This window comes from Pleuronectes platessa, chromosome 18 (assembly GCF_947347685.1).
Source record: "Pleuronectes platessa chromosome 18, fPlePla1.1, whole genome shotgun sequence".
Taxonomy (NCBI): Eukaryota; Metazoa; Chordata; class Actinopteri; order Pleuronectiformes; family Pleuronectidae; genus Pleuronectes; species Pleuronectes platessa.
Genome location: NC_070643.1, coordinates 2,546,586 through 2,570,000, shown reverse-complemented (window position 1 = coordinate 2,570,000; position 23,415 = coordinate 2,546,586). Strand labels below are relative to the sequence as shown.

The 23,415-nt window shown below is 39.2% G+C and overlaps 1 protein-coding gene across 1 annotated transcript in view; it reads left to right on the top strand.

The window, feature by feature from the left end:
* Positions 1 to 20,380, top strand: part of nxph1 (neurexophilin 1) — a 47,077-nt gene extending 26,697 nt beyond the window's left edge. The window contains exon 2 of the mRNA XM_053447091.1: positions 19,571 to 20,380. Coding sequence (XP_053303066.1) covers positions 19,571 to 20,308 — 738 coding nt within the window. The 3' untranslated portion in view covers positions 20,309 to 20,380. The remainder of the gene's footprint in view (positions 1 to 19,570) is intronic.
* Positions 20,381 to 23,415: the final 3,035 nt, after the last annotated feature.

The following is a 23,415-nucleotide window of genomic DNA, read 5'->3' as shown; positions in this document are numbered from 1 at the left end:
GAAACCATAAATCTTTCCCTGCCAACTTTTGGAATGTGAGGAACATACATTTTGACATATTACACTGTGCAGTGGAAGTACTCTGTCAAAACAAGTTTGAGGGACAAAAAAATGACATCAGTTGAAATCAATAAATGCAGCAATAAATAGTTAAATACATAAATAAATTTAAATAAATACATTTTGGTAATGAAAAAGGCTATTTATGTATTTTTTACATGTATCTATCAGTTTGAAGCGGGATTGGTCAGTTGGGGAAAACTAGATAAACCTGTGTATTAGTAAAGGCAAGTTTGTAGTGGTAGATCCAATCACACCGCTATAACCCATCCGGCTTTAGACTGCAGTGGACTGTCTACCTTATTAGCATACAGAAATAAATAAATAATTAAATGTAGAAATTCAGAAATACATACACATAAAAAATTTATAAATACTTAAATGAAAAATATTTAGTAATACAAAATCAAATAAAGGTAAAAATGCATAGATAAATAAATTAATTAATCAGAAAAAGATATAGCATTTTTCATTACCAAAATGTTTTTAGTTTAATAATACACACAGCCGTGTACAGCCATACACTGCATTGTTAAGGCTAATGGATACATTATAGCCATTTTCTCTTCAGATAAAAAAGAATATCAGTGACTTCAATATAAAAATGTAACTTGTATCATGTAGCAGTGCTTCATGTTATGATTTCCAGTTTTTTCTGTCCAAAGCATGACTGTCCTCAGTTAGATGCAAAAATAGGCTCTAGTCATTGGTTGAATCTCTACAATTCCATGTTAGCAGATATAACAAAACAGTGACTATAGCATAAATGATTAAATAGCGGCTTGACTTTTATTTGCCTCAATTTCAGAGAGATTCAGACAAATTGAAGTAATTAAGCATTATATCATGCTACCTGGTTTATGGTCAGTGTGGTACAGTGGTACAAAAAAGGAAAATGCCAAACCCATGAAAATCTGGAGATATTCAAAACAAAGCGAAAATTAAATGTGTTGAGTTCCTCATCCTGAGTTAGGGCTCCACTTACTTTACATATTGGGAGATTATCTTCCTATTATTATCTCCATCTTCTGTCAGGCATTCAGTCTTCCAGCAGCAAGGAAGGAGGAAGGAGGGCTGTCTCCTTTCGATTGTGTAAGGCCAGGAGAGTTCGCCAGTTGGCAGTTTAATAAAGATCGAAAAAAGCACTGGGGCGGGAACATTTTGAATGAGCTATTAGTACTCACCCATCTTTGAATCTTGAAGCTGACACAGCAGAGTGGCAGTTGTCATCAAAATCCACAGTAACTGTAGTAACAGTAACTTAAAAATCATAATAAATGGCAGTAGAATGTATATTTTATGTGTCTGAGCTATGACCTTTGACCCACTCAAACATGCTCCACGCTCGTCAGTCACTCGGCCAGTCCGGGAACTGGTCCCAGGTGAGCAGAGCAGAGTAGGAAGTCAGGCCACTGCACGCCAACCGGGTTTCGCTGTGGGTCAGGCTTGGACAGCTGAGGCACCGGGGCCCCAGGCTGCTGTCTCGCCTTCAGCTTAACAGTCACTCAGGACTTTTACAAGGAGCAACTGTTGTGTTGGCTAATGCAAAGAGCTAGATACAACTCAATTTAGGAAGGGGAATATTAATCTGAGAAAAGGAACTTTGGACTCTGTTGAAAAGGTGAAAAAGAAATGTATTATTTTCAGGACGTGTTTAAAAATAATATAAAAGTTAAAATCATCATCTTGTTCTATAATATTCTCCTTTAGAATCCATCTTACTAAAAATATCTAATTGACAGGGTAATACAATATACAGTTATCCAATTTGTGATGTATGTTTAAACATAAAGTAAGGTTTAGTGTAGATCACACTGCAACTGTTCATTTTGGCAGAGCTGTTGCAAACCTGTCCAAATAAAACTTGTATTCAGCTTCTGGCAGCAGCAAATATGATATTTCAACTCCAACTGTTTTCTTCAAGAATATAAGATATTTCAAAACACAGCCAATTTAAGCACTTGCCAAGATAAGAGACTGACAACCTGGACATCTCTGAACTTTGCTGGTCTCACCCTGCAGATAGGATCTGTAAAATTAGTAGATACCCATGTTGGGTGAAATTTCAAGCACTGGCTTTATCACATATATATATGTATATGTGTGTGTGTGTGTTTATTAACGTTTTACCTGAAATAAAAAGAACATGAAGCCTGGAATGCACACAAAGTTACTTGTAACATTGCTGCTGATTTGTATTTAACTAAATTTGTATGTCAGTGGTTCCTATTTGTATGTGTGTTGAAAAATCAGAGCCGTTACATTTCGGAACTGATTTAAACAAATGGGCGGATACCCTATTTTTATGTCCTTATAACAGCTCCCACAGAAACAAAAATGCATGGCGGAAGCAGGGGTGCATGTTCACAAACACAGAGGTTGCTCGCAAACAGATTCCAGTATAGGTATAAGACTTAAGTGTGAGAGAGAAGTTTTTGCCTGACAGAGAGAATTGTATTGCATTGCACTAGTGAGTGATTGTACAACTCCATCTGAAACTATTAGGTCTGCCTGTTTGCTTGGAAAGCATACATTTTGCAGACAAAATGCTGCAAACAACGCTTAAAATAGCACTGCACACAACAATGGAGCAAAACACCTACTTAGAGATCTCTTATGTTATTATGAGAGGTGTACAACATGTTTTTAGTTCTTTGAACTTTAAACTATGGCAGGATAATTTAGAAATATGGTGGGTTGCCACAGTCAGGATAATTGATAGGAAAAACTGGTTCGACATGGTGAGATGGGCCCTTGGCCTTGGTAGAGGTATGAGCTCTCAGAGGGACTGTCTAGTTTTTTGATGTTGAGAAATACCTCTACATGCATCAGAAAAATTACATTTCTCCCAGAAAGACAATGCAAATATAATGTATTCCTTTTGTTTGCTGTCCTGGCAAATTGAATTGGCATCAACGTCATTAGTTATATATGTAACTGAGAGTCACATCAATGTGTGTATGTGGTTGATGATGTGTAACTGGCAAGGACCTACAATATAAGGCCTTCTGGTTCATCCTAAGTGATAAATTGTGTCTCTACTCCAATGTCGTATTCAGTGCACAGCCTGCGCCAAGCGAGGAGCAAGCACCACATCCCCGCTGTAATAAAGTGACTTGTGAATTAGCCTACTGCTAAATTAGTAATCAAAATAATTACAATAATCCCAGAGCAACATGATCAAACAACATGGTGTGTTTGTGTGCACAGGCAGCAGCCGACTAACAGGGAACAAACTCTGCATCCAGCACCTCAGACGTCAGAGGAATTCAATGAAAACACTGCTAACAGCTTCCTGAAGCACACATTAGTTTAACTGCGCTCAAGTCTGAACTTGTTTGGTTGGAAATGTTCTCCAGATTCATGCTCATTTGTACTGGTTGAGAGATTCAAACTAAAGTTAATCTTTAAGTCAACTGCATAATGATAGAATTTATATGAAACATTGAAAAAGCTTCAGAGAATGAAGTATTCCGTGTTATTATGTGATGTAGGAGATTCTAAGGTTATTTTAAGAGAGTCCATGCTGTAAGATTTATTGATGTACTTTATTCTGAAGGAGCAGCCCACAAAAATCTGGAAAAACATCAAGCGTCATTCTCCTGTTTAAAGAGTGCAGCTGTACATGCTGCTATCAGGCTGATCAAGTAACTGGATTTAAAGATGGTGGACATGTCTCCACTTCCTTCCATTTAGGAAAATGAAGACAACATATCGAGGGCGTGACCAATTACGAATCAGACCGAACAGCCAATCATGATGGCTCACCTCAAATCAAGGCATTGAGAGTGTCACACATTAGGTGAGCGTCTTCCAAACTTCTGCTTCTATCCCTCCACTGCAGCGCAGCATGGAAACACTCTCCATGGAGGAGAACCATTTGATCCATTCAGACATCTCTCACACTGAATGAGGCCAGCGATTTCTGCCTCCCGTCTCAAACTGCCTTAAGAAGGGATTTCTTAATGGCTGAGATTAACAACGGGAATTTTTTCAGCAGGCAGAGACTGTCTTGATATCCAAACGGCTCCCGGCTGTTGTTTTAAGACTATTATTTTTTCTCTAAGTTGTAGGAAAAAAACATATTTTTGTTTGTTGTAACTGCAAATAATTATACTAGTCTAAACCAATTTTATTAGCTGTTACAAAATTTGAATGATGAGCAGTATAATTATACCCATTGACTTTTTTTTTTGCCTAAGTTTAGCATCTCCAGAATAAAGTTAGAGTGTTGAGAATAACCTTGACATTTTTAAGATTTACATCCAACTTTTAACAATATATCAAACAGCCAACATTAGCTCATAGGATTGCCTGCACAGAATGCCTTGTATCAATTAATTTGTGAAAGTTTTATTTAGTTCTAGTCACAAGTTAAAGTTTTATTGGTCAAACGTAAGTTAACACAGGGTCGTCAGTAAAATGAAAAGTGTTCCTAACACATTTTATTCTCAGAATGCAAAATTAAATATAAATGTTTGTCTCTGATACTCTACTGAACTTTTTAGCACCGCATGGTTTTAAGGATTCATTTCAAAGGCACAATACCAGCAGGTGAGAGGCAAAAAAGACAAAAGCCCGACAAACGTCTGACTAACCAGAGATTAAAAATAAAATACATATGGAGATGGAGTACTGCAGTCATGCATTTAAGTATGTGAGGTTAATGAACACACTCTGATGACAGCAAGCAGGGAACAGCAGGATCTAGTAAAAGATAGCAGCTTTAATGTGCTGCTCTTTATGAGATCCTCTCAGTAGCCTGACACATCACATTTAACTTCGCACTCATCAAAACACTAATCACATGAAATAAAACAGCCTCTGCAGAGGGCAAAAAGAATGAACAGATATTCTATTTAATTACACTAATGTCGATATGCATGTTTGTGTAATTTTCATGATGATTTATGACTCATTGTTTGTTATTCCCCGGGACTGGAGAAGTGCAAAAAGTGCTAATTATGAATAATAACGCCACACATTACATGCCTACTGTACTTTCAGCTGTGTGTTTGCAGGCTGCATAATTTAATGTGATTTGTATAAGTAATAATCCTTCATAATGCATCGTTCACTGAGGGGAGGAAGAGACAGAAGGTGCAGAAGCGGTTGCTTAAAAGCATTTGGAGGCGATGGTGGAAACGGCAATGGCGGCGTGTGCTGGGGGAGTTATTGCTCCACTTACTTTACAAACTGAAAATCTCATTAAGTGTGACACTGAAGATTAGTTGAGAGGGACCAAAGTGGAGAGAGAATGAACTCACAAAAGGGGCCGTGAGGAGGCTTTGGCTTTGTTTGCCATCATTAATTCAGTGCTGAAACAACTCGGAGGGGAGGGGTGAGGGGGGGGGGGGGGCTCCGAGCCGCTGATCAGAGGAGCTGCAGATATGACAGGCGAACAGGTGCCCTTTTTCCTCTCCAAACACTTTTCCCTTTTAGCTCCCCTCCTCGCTTCTTAATTGAGGTGAGTTGTGTATTTGGGCCATCTGCGTGCTGACAAAATAAAGCCGGCTTTGATTTATGGTACCTCGGGACATATTAGCCTCTGAATTCCACCGGCGCGAATCCCGGCTATGCTCGTGAACCCCAGCACAATGAGACTGGGAACGGTTTTCACTGCATGTTTTTACTAGAATTCACAGCATTTATCTGATGCACAACAAGTAGGGATCTCATGGTGCTTGTTTGCTAAATGTGACACCGCTCTATCGCTTTTGGACAGTTTAAGGATGGAATTTCTTAGACAAAAATAGTCCAACAATTAACTTCTATCTATCATCTATCCTTTGAGGGTCACTGGGGGCTGGAGGTGATCCCAGCTGACCAAATACTTTCACAGTTGTGTTGAACCTGCACACAATTTAGACTGTGCAACAAACCTGCATGTCTCTGAATTGTTGGAAGAAGAAGGGTGCCCTGAGAAAACCAAGGGACACGAAGAGAACTAACCAATTCCGTACAGAAAAACTGTTTCATCAAAAAGTTACAATCAATTTACTGTGGGCATGATGACTCAAACAAAACATAAAGTTGCTTCTTACAAGATGAAAGTTAACATTTAAAAAAAAAACAGTGGGGCTGACGTCCGGCCGGCTGTACCATTTACTGCATTTCATTCCCATCCTCTCTCACCCTGTTCCCTTTAACATCTTTACTGTCTCTACCACATTTCCTTTATTTGTTATATTAAACTAAATTAAAAAATGGATAAAAATCCTGTGAAAAGAGGAGAGAATCAACTGAAGCCAGTTCTTTTCTTGTTTTGTGGGAATGTTTGTACAAAAGTAATGTCATAAATATTCTTCTTTATTTATTAGTTGAAAAACCGGAATCAGATCAGTGAAAAGGAGACATATCATGCACATTTACAGGTTTGTGATTTATTATTTGAAAAAGGTTAAATGTTCAGAAAACACATGACTTCCCTTTTACTGTCTATTGCTGCAACTCCTCTTTTCAGCCTCAGTCTGAAACACTTGGTTTTAGCTCCTGTCCCTTTAAAGGGGACTGGACCACTCTGTTATGATTATTTAGCCACTTCCACCAAATGCAGGAAACAAATTGTTTGCCTCTTAACTGGCTTTAGCTGGCTGTGTTATGGGGCATGCTAGACTTCCTGCTCAGCGTGTAGTGAGCAAATGTGAACATCCCACTGGTGACAAGGTGTTACAGGAGATTCAGGAGCAGGAGAGGAGCTGACTTCCACATTGCAAACGTTTAAAAACACTAGAGAAAATAAATACTGAAATAATATAATGTGTTCTATGTCTTTACATAGAAAGGTTTTAAACTACATTAAATTAAATGGCCACCTATATACAGTGTGTATATATATATATATACATATATACACACTATATATTCATAAAAAGTATATCTTTACACAAATTGCAATGATATCAGTCATATACTCAAAAATAAATATACACTGCAATTAGGTCCCACCTGTATATTAAGTGGTGCTCCAAACACAGAGGTACTCAGTCAATCAGAGATAGACAGACGACTGGGTACTTATCTGCACAACTCAGGCTTTTCATCAGACATCAGTCAGGATATAAACCGTCCTGCTTTTTTCTTTGAGGATGAATGCAAATAATATATGAAATATGCTAGCAATAGAATCAGGCCAAAATTTACTCTTTTAAATCTCTCAGGCAGAATGAGATGGAGCACATTCATGGTGTCCAGAGGATCCCGTGGTCTGTCCGTACCACCAACAGGGAGAACTAAAAACTAAGAGTGCAGTTATTTACCACGCTCTTAGAGAATCATCAGTGTGTCGTTTTTTCAGTCCAGCACTGGTGAAAGACTTAATCAACACTGCATCTTTCAGAGGAATTCCACAAATTCAAAAATACAAAAACTTATATGAGTTGATTTCTAGGCTAGTTTTCTTATTAGCAAAATCATTTTAACTGCTTAAATCTGTGAGAACGTTTAAATGTAGACATGCTCAAATGCACCGAGACAGAGATACAAGGGCAAGACCTTACCACACACACACAGACACACACTCTGTCTGAATTTGCAGTCCTACAGAGCCGAAGAAAGTCTGCTCTAATGATGTGTCTAACAGTCTGCTTACATGACCATCAGCAGCTCCAGTACACGACCATCAGCAGCTCCAGTACACGGGCAAACTGTGACATTCAAGCACCACTTAGCTGCCGCCTGTTGCCAGCCACTAATAGTTTGACTCAGATTGTGTGGTGTGGGTGTCGATAACTTTTAGCGACTGCATTCCATCACTTATTCTCTCCAAGGAACACTTCAGTAGATGTGGTCACTGGGACTGAGAGCATCCTTGGAAAGCTTTGGCCACGTGTGGATGTGCCGCTCAATGTCGCAGAGCAGAAGGCACATCAGAGGAGAGATGGTAATCTGTATTAACTATAAAAGTCTCTCCCACATGGTCAGCTCACAGAAAAAATACCTTTTTATTTTTTGTTGTTATCATTTTCAGTGTTGTTTGCAGCCACACATCAAACAGATTACATGGCCACGGTCTCAACCCCTGGAAATTACTGCAATCGCACCTACATTTAATTTACAGCGCTCTTAAGGACAGGTCTTGCTGTGCACCATTATACACAATATACCATTATACACAATATATGTTGTTCAAAAATGATCAGCAGCTCTCTGGTAAGACTAAGGGAACCGTGTCATAGGTTACTTACTTACAACCAAATTACGTTGCTCCAAATCCACACTTTTCATTTTATATGGACAGTGAGAACAAACAATTTCTGTAGCTGAGAAGAACAAGGGGGAGGGGGACTTGTCCAGCAATAAAGGTAATTGAGGGCTGTTAAACCAAGTTCACACACACAAAAGTTTCTGGTAGGGTATCAAAGTTAGATTCTGATTCAAATCTGATATAATCCTTATCCTGTTGATTATTGCACAGCTAAAACTAACAGGCCCCACACCCTTAAGGAATAGAACAATGAGAAGTTGATCCGTTCCAAGAGACAACATTCTCATTACTAATTTATCAGAGAAAATGTACGTATACTGATAAGAAGTAAAATACAAATGAAAGAGTCAGGGGCTCACAGTGTTGGAACGAATTTGGTTTAAAGCTTGAAACACATGAAAAAACTATAAAATAGTATACAAAAATCATAATAATTTGAAGTTGACTATTATAAAAATGGTGATGGCCCCATCAACCTCAGTAGTAGATTATAGGACTATACAAAATTACTGAAATGTGATTAATAGTCGACAGTTTTTATTGTATCAGTACTTGTTTACCTTTTCCACGCAAAGCAAAGTAAAAAAATGCATGATGTTCATGGTATATCCTTTTAAACTGCCACTCTCTGTTGCCTCTGCTGCATCTGCTCTCTCTTGGCCTCCGGACAGGGCTCTGTTTCAATGTTAGCCGATTAAAAGACGCAGTGCAAGGTAAATGTGTAGATGCACAGAGGACACAAGCAAAGCACAGTTCTGTTTTAACACTTTTAACTTGTCATGCTTCCACCTAATTTTTGCTAAAGCACATTTCCCAATTTCATTGGCATCAAAAAACTGCGCGGTGTGGAAAAGTTGCTTGTTGGAGATTAGCCCAAAAGTTTTTTCGTTTGCGAAAGTGAAGAAGATGAATGTGACTAAGTGCAATGGAGACTGATTATGCAACATAGCAAAGATGGCGACCGTGAAGGGTTGATTGTTTCCATTGTTTGACACTCAAGTATTTGAGCCTTTCAGGTATACTGTGAATGTGAATAATGCACTCACAATAGCGGGTACGGAAGCAGGTAGATTATGACACAGGAATGGTTTCCCTTTGTGAGTTTGGATTGGCTAATTACATCACCACTTTGAACCTAGTTCCACTTACTGTGATTTAGATGGAAACCAGACCAATGATCCATCGCTCCCTTGTGACGATAGCATAATAAGAACATGATCCAAGATAATAACTCTACATACTTATGAGTATTGTTGAAATCCAGTGCTTTCTCTGAATTGCTGTTGAAACTACCAAGGAATCATAAGAGTGAAGTAGCTTCAACACCAGTCTTGATGTTTTCAAGACTGGTGTTTTCTCCATGTATTTAAGGTCGTAGCCTATGGATTTTTATTTTGAACACCTGGTTGTTGTACTTATTTTAAGCTTGGAGACTGCATGTGTGCATAGCATCATACCAAAGACTATTCCGTCTATTCTTTATAAAAACAGACAACCACTCTGGGCAATTGAAAAGTATTTAATTCGCTCTTGGGTGTTGCTAACCTTGAAATCGCATTGCCCCTAGTTAAAATGTATGAATGAACTGTTGCACAGTGTAATTCCCTGTGTTATTCCCTCAGTAGGGAATTCTGATACCTTAGAAAATATGTTAGTTGCTTGTGTCCATGTCTCAACCTATAAAATGAACACCCTCGCAGGCCTTTCAAGTATGTTCATTTATCAGTGTAAAGCTGTACACTCTGCTGAACTGAAGGTTAATAGTCTATATGTTCAGGGTCAATACTTTTCAGTCCTCCTCATCCTATATTGTAACGCTCTTTTATCTTTTTCATTGTTGTTTTCATTCTCTGGAGCTTTCTTTGGGCTTCTTTCATGCACTACGTTGTGCTCAGGATGTGATTCTCCGCCCAGCATTTAATTCTGGCGTTGCTTCGCAGCTCCCTCTGCTTCACTACCATGATGGGGAAAATTCTGGAGCTCTCTCATCTCAGATCGTTTTTTTTTCTTCTTTTGTCTTATTGGACTCTAAAAACAGAGCATTTGGAATGGTAACAATGCTGCTCCTTCTTTATAAAGAAAGTCTGGGACTGTTTGCCCATCATAAAACTGACATTAACAGTATTTGCTTCACTGGGAATATGTTCCATAGGTGTCTGTTGTTGCTAACCAATACAATATGTACAGTATGAATTCATACAGTCTGAGCTCTCGGGCCATTTCCCGTTCAATTCACTGAGGAGCAATTACCATAGTGCTCACAATACAACATGGATCCCAATGCAAGTGTATTCATTTGATTTATTGTCCTTTTCTCCAGCTGTTGGCAGAAACATGGCCACATCAATAATACCTGTGTGCTCGGCAAAAAGCGACAAGTTAATTACAAGAACAAATGAAAGAACTCCCTGGATTTCTCCCAAGAATAGCTCAGTTTAGGACATTGCAGTAAATCTGTACGTATGATTTTTATTATCAGGGTATTTTCCTTGATCCAAATGTCAAGTGTTGACCAACAATCTAACAACTAATGTCTACTACTGATACATTTTCGGTGCTGTGGCTCTGGAGAGGGTCGTCCACTATTGTGAAGGTCAGAGAGTCAATCGCTCCTCGGGTCCTTGTGCGGAAGTGTCCACAGGCAACATACTGAACTAAAATTGCATGTGAGAATATGGTGTGCAGTTGTAAAACACATTGATTGGTTTATAAAGTTCTAAATAAATTTAGTTGAATCATTTTGTCACAGAACTGTGTATACTGGTATGAATTGCCTCCTAAAGAAGACATGTGCGCTCTGTCCCACTCATTCAGTTTTTTAAATTAAAACACCTGATTTCCTGCTTCAGAATGGAGATATATAACCTCAAATCATTTTAAAATCTCTAATGATATCTTTGTGATAACGTTACCTAAAGCAGTAACGGTGATGACTATCAAGTTTTCCTGCACTGCTGAAAATGTTCAACATGAACCAGTATATCGTTGGCTTTCTCTATATTATGGTAAGGTCAGTCTTACTGTATTAAGTGCATTGAGATGAGATGCGTTTTGTGATTAAGTGCTATGCAAATACATTTGAAACTTGACTGCTGCTGATAACAGCTCTCCTACATGCACTGTGTCTGCAACTCAGCCAAACTGCAGCCAAAAGAATGTCAAAAAGGCAAGTTGGGAGCTTTAGCGTGCGTCAGACCGGCTCATGTACCAGACAGTAGGCAGCATCAGCATTTGTTCACCTGTGAGGATGTAAGCCTATCCGCCTGTGTACACTACTTCTAATTCCTGCAACTGCACGACTGCCGGCTACTGACATGATAGACATAGATATAGTTTTTTTTTATTGTGAAAACAAGGTGTGATTGATTCAAACATTCATCGTAAGAGGAGTAATATTTTTAGCCTTTTTGCAGTTTGAGGTTTCCTGAATCTTTTTTGGACACATGGCAGGAATGTTCATGTTCAATTCTTCACTTGGGATTTTATAGCTGTACTAGTTATAACTGTTGTGTTGTTCAGTTTCTCTGTCTTAGGTCACACTGTTCCACTCTGTGATTGGTTATTCAATTCCACAATTAAACTCACACCAATCTGCCAGTTTAAAACTGAGTCATTGGTTGCTCCACACAATGTGTTCTACTGTTCTGTTGTGTCGGAACCAGAGAGTCCCTTCTTCGATCATTAATCAGTCAGTCCTGATCAAATGTAGGTCAGTGCTACACATTTATTTCCAAACACATACAATACAAAATCCACAATTCACAGGATCCATATTTGACAGAGGTCACACATCTCCAATCTTATAGACCACATGCTCAGGACTTCCTGTGATAATTCACAGGAAATCAGGCAGATTTCATGCTGCACATGTTGCCACTGCATGTTCAGTAATCGGCACATTTTTCAGATTTGATAGTTTCCTGATGATTTTTCTCCTCACTGTTTTAAACACTTTCGTGGTCAAAACATGTCAAACAATATCACAATAGAAATGCAAACAGTATCTTTCTATCTAGCAAACACTTCTCATTCAGGAACCACTGTTTATATTGTTGTTTATGCTCAGTAACCACTGGGAGAAACAATATCTTCTTGTTGACAGTGAGTGAAAGGACACTGCCAGAGTTTAATAACAGGAATGTGTTTGACAAGACGATGGATCAACAAGCAGTTTAGGATTCAAAACTAGTGAAATGCTGAAGCCCATGCTATTTGTTTTCCTCCAATCCTGTTTGCCACAGCATTGAGACATAATCCACTCTGATTAAATTTGAATTTTTTTAAGCAAAGGAAATCCTTTGAACAAGATTTATGTTCTAATTAAAATCAAATAATGCACATATATACACCTGACTTACACGCGCCTATGGGATCTCCTTCTCCATCTTATACATGTGTACAGCAAATTCAACTACCTAATGGAATTCAAGAACACACATACACGCACAGATTACAAGAGGTTTATTTAAACATAAACAAGTTACATATCAAGCAAATTGCTCATCATGTGCACAACCAGGTAACAAACCTCTGCAGACAAATTATAGCCTGACAATTGATATTTAGTGTGAACCTGGGCAATTTAAAATAAGTTCAAGCAGGTAACGGCAAACACTTGCAAACTTGTTTTTTCTGACAATGATACAGCATAAACATTCCCATTCACACAACCAATGCACATTTTAATGAATCAATTACAATGAATACATACACTCACACACACTGTAAGCACTGAGAAAGAGGAGGGGTTGGAGTGTTCAATAATAAACATTACTCACTGGACTTCACGTCCTTCACAACAAAAAGCTCCGGTTTCATCCTGTTCTCAGGAGGCTGTCCTCTTTCTCCTCCTCGGCTCAGGTCCAGTGTTTCCTATTCGACAGACTATTTCCTCAGTAATTGTTCACCTCAATTCCAGAAAACCTCAGTTGAAATAGTCAGAAATGCTAAATGGATTTCATTAATCAATGCTGAAACATATGTTTTCACAGTAGCAGGATGGTATCATGAACCCCAGTTCCCTACTCAAGGGATTATGAACTTTACCTGACTAGTCTTCTGCTAACTCCATATACAGAAGCATAACACCACAGCACCTTACTAATATACATTGCAATTCCCAAAGGGGAGCTGTGGAATGTTACATTTCTTCCAGCCAGAGCATCAGGATTACCAGTTTACCCCTGTGCTGAATATTAAACTGACTGTGAGAGCAGCCATGCTGAAGTGATGTCATGCTGTGAACTCTGATTTAAAAACTGTTTTACTTCTTGAAAATTGCTCCTACAAGTGGGACATCTTAAAGTTCTTGTATAGTTGTGCTATAAAATTTTAGGCAGCATTAAGTGCATCTATGAATCAAAAGACACGGTTATAATCACCCCAGATGTGTGACATTGTACACATGTTATAACATTATTGTCATGATAATGTAATCATCACAAATGTGTCTCAAAGCAACCATTCGTCAGCTGTTCACTACAGCATTATGCAAATGTTTTAACTGACGACAAGCTGTTAATCAATCTCTCATCGAGATGAACATGTTTATACAAGCTAGAATAATAAGTATGTGTATGAACGTTAGCAATTAGCGGCATTAACGTTCTCGTGAGCTCTACAGCCCACGCATGAAATACAATCACAAAGTATGTGTTTTATCATTGTGGCCATGTTGTATCCACCCTCTTAACAATATGTTCCCACAGCATGTAGCAGGGATTGTATCAGCACACACAGACACGCATTCTTGTACATCTAGCTTAGTGAGGACACTCATTTGCATAATGCATTTGCCAGTCCCTTACCCTAACATTAACCATCACAACTAAGTGACTAAATGAAAAGACTTAATGCCGCACCCCAACCCTTATCATATCCACTTGTTGTGTTGTGTGTGGTAGGTGTTCTGGTGTGTGCAAATGTTGGACTTTCTTTCAATGTGTATAAATATATATGTCTCATAAACTCTTGAGTAAATCAAACAAAAAGGAAAAGTCACAAATGCACACGCCTGTATATGGGACACGGATGCTCACTATGATTGATTCTGGACAGATTTTACCATGAACTTCACACCGTGGAAATGAATTTCACACATGTGGTTAATCGTGAAACCGTCAACCATTTCACCCCTACCTATCTATCTATCTATCTATATATATATATTTACCTATATATCTATCTATATATATTTCTATCTAACTATCTAACTATCTATCTATCTATCTAGATAAAAAAAGTTATTCTCACCATAATTATAAATTTATTGTGAAAGACAAAGACTTGATGATGAGAACAGACAGAGAGTGTGCTGCCTGCTCTTGCCCAGCAGTCTTCCTTGCCTGGGGGCAACCAGCTGGCTGTCTGGCTGCTGGTCAGGATTCTGCAAGGCGCGTGCTGGCCGCAGTGTCGGCCATGTTTACCAGATGCACCATTCCCTCCGGTGAGCGTACTACAGCTGGCAGCTTCAGGATCCAGCAGACCTGCTGGCCCTGAGCCCAGAACAAGCTGCAGGATGATGTCTGGGCCCAAGAACTGATTGACCAATCAGAGCTTTGTGGATAAGATTAAGAGAGGGCTCACTAACCTCCCACATGCTAACACAGAAAAGCAGGCACATGAATGGGGACAAATGTAATTTTAAACTTAAAAAAAAAATCTAGATCTTTGTGGAAACATAACATTTACTCTGTGCAACTGCCATGGCAGCGTCTGTATTGACTGAAAGGAGACATGTATTACTTAAAGGGGACATATTATGCCCATTTTACCACAGTTGATATGGTTCCTTGGGGTCTTAATGAAATGTCTGTATATGCCTTGTTTATGCGGCCATTTAAATGTCTGACGGGTAGCAGCAGCGAGCTAACGCTAGCCGGGCTCCACCAGACCCAAATTAATGTGTAGAAGCACTACAAAAGTGGAATTTTCATAATATGTCCCCTTTAATTGTTAGGGCAACTCAGAACAGTGTAAAAGTCCTGCACACACATCGGCTAACACAGTGTTAGGGTTAGTTTTACAGTTAGTTTAATGCAGTTAAACAGAACAGCAATTCAGTGTATATGTCAGCCTAACTAGCATTGTTTAGATAATGCTTGAATGCACAAAGTATTAATCTCTTGTTTAAATGCTTCATTACAAATGAACTTGTTTACTGGTCTTTGAGAAACAGCTGAGTAGAAAAGAATGTTAAAGGAATCAGGAATCCCAGCCACGAAGGCCCTCAGTTGTCTGCAAGGCAATTATTTTGTGGCAATCAGATTAATTGCAAATTTGTCTAGTAGCATGCATCACTAACCCAATTAAAAATGAAGTGGTAAGAGCTCTGTGGTGGCTGCTGACTTTTCACCCATCAAGTTCATTTGCCAGATATACTTAATGTGGCCCTGTTGTAACTAAGTAAGATGTTCAACCAAGTAGTTACTTTAGATAGAGTAGTTACTTGGCAAGGTTGTATCGTATATGATACATCCTAGACAGTTTGTTATACTAATTAGCAGTATATAATATTATCCCCACCTCCACCAGCTACATTATACATACATTTTAGTGCATTGATAATAATAGCTATGTAAGATTGAATGTATGGTATTTACACTGATCATTTAACTTGTATAATATGGTAATGATACTTTAAGGCCCATCATTTGTAGCCAACAACTTGTATCCTGGTTGTATGTGTCTACAGATGACAACACAGACTAATTCTAAAAGGATGGAAGACATGACAAGTGCTTTGTCTGTTATTTATATACTTTATGGTCATTTTTTTCCTAAGCAGTAACATTATCAAGATTCCACCACGATGTAATCCCCACCCACCACCACACTGTGATACTGTTCAGTATGAGGACCTGACCTTTTTGAACAGGAAATGATTGCTGAGTGTGTCTGCCTCACGCAGCCGAGTGCTGTCTGAGTTTAAGGTGTAATCCTTCTGGCTAAAGATAGATCCCCTGAGATCCTCCTCACCTCCACTGAGTGGGCCAGTCACTCACCTGTCTTTTTCCTCCCTTTTGACATATTCTCAAAGTGTGACTGGTATATAACTCAACACTGTACCATTAACGTTGCATTAACTCAGGATTTCTAGTTATCCTTTGGTTCCAAAGTGTGGCTCATGATTACTGTTTGTTTTAAAACTTAAATTTGGTCTGGTTGAAGTCAAGAGGCAATGTCTACTCTGTAAATCCAGTTGTCATTCCCAAGCTGACGGTTTGAACAGAGCCATTGACTCACTACTGGCACTGTTGCAGCCGCCACTGCAGGGTATTTATCATCATTCATAAGTTGTATTGACTCACTATAGGTTGTCAGTACCACACAGTTAGCCTTTTGTTCAACATAACGTTATCCACAAGGCCAGAAACACCAATACTAGTACATATACTGATACTTTCTACTTTAAATCACTTAATGTATAATACCGAGAAACGCCATGGCTATGTCCGGAATCACCCACTCATTCACTATTCTCCACGTCACTATATAAGGATATTTATATAGAAAAATCATTGGGAAAATAAATAAACACGTCCAGACACTCTTCAGCACACTTTCTCTGCGCTAGTAATGGCGTTATTGTCGCAGGATTATTACGAGTTACAACAACAGCAACATCAACCCAGTACATTTTGAATGTTTATTTTACACTTGTTGAATGATCATCTTTAAATGAATAAATAAACATGTCTTCTACACTTTGTGCTGTGATGTGCTGCTCTGCTTCTATTTGCATTTATAAGACAGGTCAGTCTGTTCCTGTTGCCCTTAGTGACTATTGTGGTTATACAATACTTTCCATGATGCATTATGGGAAACAGGTGTGCTTTATAGGGTATAGCAAACTTCAGTAAACATTCAGACACCACTTCAGTTTTTAGGTTATAATATAACAGGTGACTTACACAATGTCCAGAAATTGCAAATCAAGGTATTAACAGACATGTACAACTTATACAAATGTTTCCAATACCCCTTTTAATAACCAGCCAACTGCATTTTTATTCTTTTCTTTTTTATTTTAATGGTATGTGACTGAATAGCCATTAATAAATGCTCTGCTTCAATTATTCAACAATATGTTCATTTTTAATAATTTTTCAACCTATGATGACCTTAACAAGAATAACGCTCTTGCTTTTTGAGTTTAGTTGTATAGACTAAATACAATTTGTGGGGAACACATGGGCTGTGACATAATTCACAGTGCAGGTATATTCTCCTTGTAACAGTATGTGTAAAGGAGACTGTGTGTCCCGACGGTCCTGGAAGAAACACTTTGAGGCAATTCAATTCAGAGGGCCTACTGATTGGTAGCGAAACCGTATTTTCCAGGTATCGATCCACAAGGCAGCCAGAAAAATGCAAAAACCTCAGCAAGACGTATCTGCTGTCAAGTCTTACAGTAGAAATCAGGCAATCGATGTCACATAGCTCCACTGGGGCCTGCATGAACCTAATTCCACTCATTGGCACTAAATAGTGAAAACCCATGGGTTCATCAATCATCAATTCAAGGGGCACTCTTTAGTTAATAGTCTGGTCTTTACCCGCTGAACAGCCACAGCCTTTATCTGTGTGAGCCAGTAGATACTCCTTCTATTGGACAGAGGGAGGAGATGGGAGCAATATGTTTTACTTTGATTGCTGTATTCTCTTTCTCGCTCAGCTTGTTGCACTATCATTCTCAATTTGGAGCTGTGCACTGTCATGATTTGAAATTGAAGCTTGCAGGAAGGATTGATTATCTCTTATGCCCTATTGGATATATGTGATTGGTCAATTTTGTAGAAAATGGCATGCTTTAAAGCGAGAGTCAATATTTCCTGAAAGATATATATGTGATAAAGATAAGTAATTTATCATGGCCAATCACTTCACCAAGTGTAGTTCAATCAGGAGAGACTTGGTTTTTACTTTAACGAGTTCATTTTTTACAGTGCACAGAGAATGCGAATATTTATAGTCTTTGGCATTTTAGACCCCTGTGTGATGTCATCAGGATTAGAAGGGGGTGGAGCAGAACGTCTTGCTGAGGAAGAGAAGAGAAGGGATTTTTAAAGTTTGACAACTGCTGTGTGACTGGCTGAAGGAAACAGCGCGGGCCTGATTAGATGATTGGGAACACCTACGATCAGCTGACAGCATACAGGTTAAGCCCTCCCATGGGCATCCCCGATATTTAGGACCGCCCGCAGTCAGCTGATCTGAATGGGGTTTTAAGTCTTCCTTATTGAACTTACGCTGAGCTCCATAAGTATGTCCTTGTGTTGGCAGAACAAGCCAAAGCCCTTCTCGGGTTCTAAACTGAGACCACCGTTAGTCACCTCCTTGAAATTCCACAAGATTCTTTAATAGTATTTAACAGAAATGATCCAGGTTAAATTTACTGGCACTGAAAGTTACTGTAAATACTGAACAGGAACAGAGAACTAACTGGCTAACTACATACACAGTACTACACAATACATGTGTAGTGTTGACACCCTTGATATCAGTATTGAGCTTTTTGTATACTAGTCCACTGATGAACAGTTGGTGATGGGATGTTGCCAACATATTGTAATAAAAAAATATTGTAGTAAAAAACATTAAAAAACACAGTGATCCCTTATTTGACAAAGACTTAGTAACAACGGTATTTGCTAATAACTAAGGGATTTAATTAAAGGAGAGGAGAGAACAGTTACACAAAAGCTCAAGAACATTCATTCAATACTTTCTGAATTTGAATAACTTTTACATACATTTTATCAGGAAACCTTCTTGAAATGGGGTGCAGCACACTCACCGGGCCTACATGGTGGCTAGCAGATAGTCACTATGGTTAGCATCATTACCAGTGCCAATCTGTGTGTAGTCCATATACTACATAGTTTTTGTTCTACTTTTACAGCAATGTGGCGGTCAGGTGACAACTGTGTTGATAGTGTGTGTGCTCGGACAGATGTCACATTCCACCAAAGGGGCAACGTTTATCCCCTTGGTTGTCTTCCATCAGTGCCAACTGGGTCTGTAGCTGTACTTCTTGTGACTACTGCAGAGACATTTGACCCTGGAAATTTACTCAGTTTCAGTAGTAGTTTGTGGAGATTATTTGTCCAGTTTAAAGACGATGCATGTTTCTAATTGGTTGGCTTCACACACAATGGAAGCAAAGTAGCAAAATTACTCTTCTCTTAAAGTGATGTCATCAAAAAAGTAAATAATCTAAAGGTAAAAGTTATAGTAGCTTGAAACAAAATTGATATTCATATAACATATCAGCTCATGGATGCTTTTTTGTCCCCTTCCCAGGTTACAAGTGCACATGTCAAGTCGGGAAGCCCCAAATCAACGCTAAAGCATATATGGACAGAGAGCAGTAAGGATATGTCAATCAGTCGGCTGCTGACACAGACTCTGCATGGCAAAGAAAACAGCACAGCTTTGGACCTTCACTATGACACTCCAGAGCCCTACTCGGAGCAGGACCTTTGGGACTGGCTGAGGAACTCCACAGACCTGCAGGACTCGCGGCCACGGGCTAAGCGGCGGCCCATGGTAAAGACCGGTAAATTCAAGAAGATGTTCGGCTGGGGGGACTTCCACTCCAACATCAAGACGGTCAAACTCAACCTGCTTATCACCGGTAAGATTGTGGATCATGGTAATGGCACCTTCAGTGTCTACTTCCGCCACAACTCCACAGGTCAGGGCAACGTGTCGGTCAGCTTGGTCCCTCCAACGAAGATAGTGGAGTTCGATGTGACATCGCAGCAGTCCGTCATCGATGCAAAGGATTCAAAGTCCTTCAACTGCCGTATCGAGTACGAGAAGGTGGAGAAAGGTGCCAAGAACACTCTCTGCAACTTCGACCCATCCAAGACCTGCTACCAGGAGCAGACCCAGAGCCATGTTTCCTGGCTCTGCTCCAAACCTTTCAAAGTCATCTGCATCTTCATCTCCTTCTACAGTACCGACTACAAACTGGTGCAGAAAGTGTGCCCAGATTACAACTACCATAGTGACACACCCTACTTTCCCTCTGGCTGACAGTTGAATACACTCAGTCACACCTTGGACAAAAGGAGCACAGAATTGGGCTTCTACCCATTCCACAGAATTGTGTTTGTTAGCCTTACTGTCCCTAAACATGTCTACACCAGAGTGTCAGTCATCCCTAATGATTTTCCACTTCAGCGTTCTGAATTTTGAGGGAACAGATACTTTTAACATTTAAATGTTGTTGAAAAAAGGTGGTATGTAAGACTCTAATTAGCTTACACTTATCTGAAAAGCTGAAGGCTGTAGTTAAAGTTAGTTCGTCCCTAAATTATGTTTTATCCCTTTTAAACCATGTGTAGATAACAGAGGCTTATTGGACCTCTTGGTTCTTTTTCCTTTTAAGTTCCTCCGATCTGTTTTGCTTTATGTCTAGTTCAAAAAAAAAATGTTATAACTTTGTTTATCTCTCTTAGCATATGTCATATATGATACATTAACTCTCTGGACACCAACATATCGACTGTTTGCCCCTGCTGTGCTATTTACGCTCTGCAGTTCATCCTAGAAAACTAAAATTAACTCCTCATTGAAAAAATAAAATAAAAATATAAAATAAAATAGCTAGCTTGGGTGCCTGCGAGGCATCTGAAGAGGAGAGTGAAGACTAAATGTGAGTTTGATGCTTTTAGAAATGTGAGGTGGTCTTATCTATCTAGGGGTGAGCTTGGACTGAGCAGACTTCTCCCTCAGTGGAGTCTCATTCGGGAGAGAAACTGTTGGTAACAGATACTGTAACACTTTCAATCCTCGGCTGTGTTCCTGCCAGCGCAGGCAGACGCTGATTTCCGTTGGGTGACTGCTTCACTCTCGGTTGAATGTCCGATCACCTGACCGATCGATCAGTGACTTCTTCGGGAAGATGGGGCTTGCTCATTGTCACTTAATATATCAACTGTAATGTATTGAATTATATATCTTAGAGCCTAATTTGTATGAATGGTTTGTATTGTACATAGTTTATCCCAATTGCGCTGCTTCTATACATGCCCCCAAGAGCTGTGTTCCCCTCCGCGCTATGTCCTCTTGTTCACTCCATCTATGCTCGTTTTTGGTTTCTCTTGCAAAGAAAATGATGTTGCTGCCCTAGATGTGAATTTCATGAAAACAGCAATCCTGTAAAAAAGCTGTAAAACTAACTAAATATATTAAAAGTATTGATTGAAATTTCTTTACTCGGGTGTGTGGGGGGGGGGATGGGGGTTGAACATGTACATATGAATTAAAGAATACAGTAAATTTTATCAAGTGAATGCTGGCACATGTGAGTTATTCCTGTGAGTCATGTTGGCAGTAATGATCTGTTGAAGTCTGGTTACACCATACCTGTGGAAAGAGATAGGTCAAAAACGCCAGTCACCATAATAATACACCAAACTGCAACAAAGTAGTTTCTGGCCTTCTGAGAGCATGCACATGAATACATTGTAGTGATATGGCCTCATTTGCATATTTATATATTAAATTTAATGAAATGTATTGTTGATATTTAATATATGTAACCAAATAGGGGGAAATTCATGGTGATATCTATTAGTTATTTATATCTAGTGACTCACTGTACGTGCTTCAAACCTTTTGGATCTGAACAGGTGCATGTTGGCCTCAAAGCTCTGATCATGGTTGTTTGATTTTCCATTCACAAAACAAACAAAACACTTGCATATAGCAGATACAGTGCATTGACATTAGAGGTAGATCAGGGGTTCAGGAAAGGTTTGGTGTGTTGTTCCCCTTGTTTTAGGAGGTGGTCGGGAGGGCGTTGACAACAAACCTAAACTTCTTTTCCACATGTATGACAAACACGTTCCATCTTCGTGTGCTGACTCATGAAGCTGAAAGACACATACAGGTAAGACCGAACTGGGCTGTTCTACAATCAATGAACAGTATGTGTCGCTGTCAGCTCCACACACAGAAGCATTAACTGTTAGTCCGGTTGAATTCCAGCTGTACTGCAGCTGCAGCTCTGACCAGTACACAATCCTCCAACCCCGCTCATGGCACCGGGACAAGAGGACAGTGCACAATAAGAGCTGCTACACTCATCACAGCCTTTGGAAGTAAGACGGAGAGGTATGTGAGACCATTGTGAATAAGCCACATAATTAAAGTTACCTAACTTATATAGTGCACTTATGTATGGCACTTACATGTAGCACAGCATTTTTTAAGCTAATTGTACTTACGAGATTCTTGCTGTTCTGGGTTTGTACCCTTAATGGTTGAATGCAATTATTGTAAGTCGGTGTCTTGTAATGTAATGTATCTGCTTTATTATATAATTCAAAGTAAATGTCTTTTAATCATTATATACATTTTTGCAAAGTTTTGAATTGACAGCCTCATGTCCATTTTGACCTATGGTGTTTTCCAGATGTGTTAAGTGGTTTGTGGTTGTCTGCTTAGGCGAGTCAGGGGTCCCTCCAAAGAATTACAATTCAATAAAAACTATGTATTTTCACACCAATTTAGACCATTATTGTAACAACATTCAAAAATACACGACATACTGTATGTTTTTTATATCTTCCAGTCTCTTCTTCAGTTGGTGTAGCCACTTACCAGCTGACTGAGTTGATTTCTCTCTCTGAATCATTTCGTCTGAAAATTAAAAGCATTTGTCAGACTCCAGTCACCTTGAGCTTATCATATGTGACAGTTCTAACTCTTGGCTGTTTTTGAATTTCTCCATTTCATTTCTACAGTAAAGATGTTGACAGATGGTAGGAACTTGTCTACAGTCGTTATATATATCCTGAATTTCCTTCCCAGCATGCACTACACCAGGCGGCAGGTTAAACTGGACTGTCCGAACACTCACTATAGCAAACTCTTGAAAACCTTGTCTCATTGAATAGAGCTCTGCACTAGGAAAGGTACCCGTGGGTACACATAAAGACCAAAATAGCCAGTGTAGACAATTCCCCCATCACAATGGTACTCCCTCACCCCCGATTTTTTCAGACTTTACTAAAAACACATACATTTCTCTATCGTATAGGGAAACCCCTGGCTACAATAGGATTTTATCATCACAAGGCTAAATAAAATGTATTAGTGTTAATGTATCAACTCAGTTTGTTGACCTACCCTAT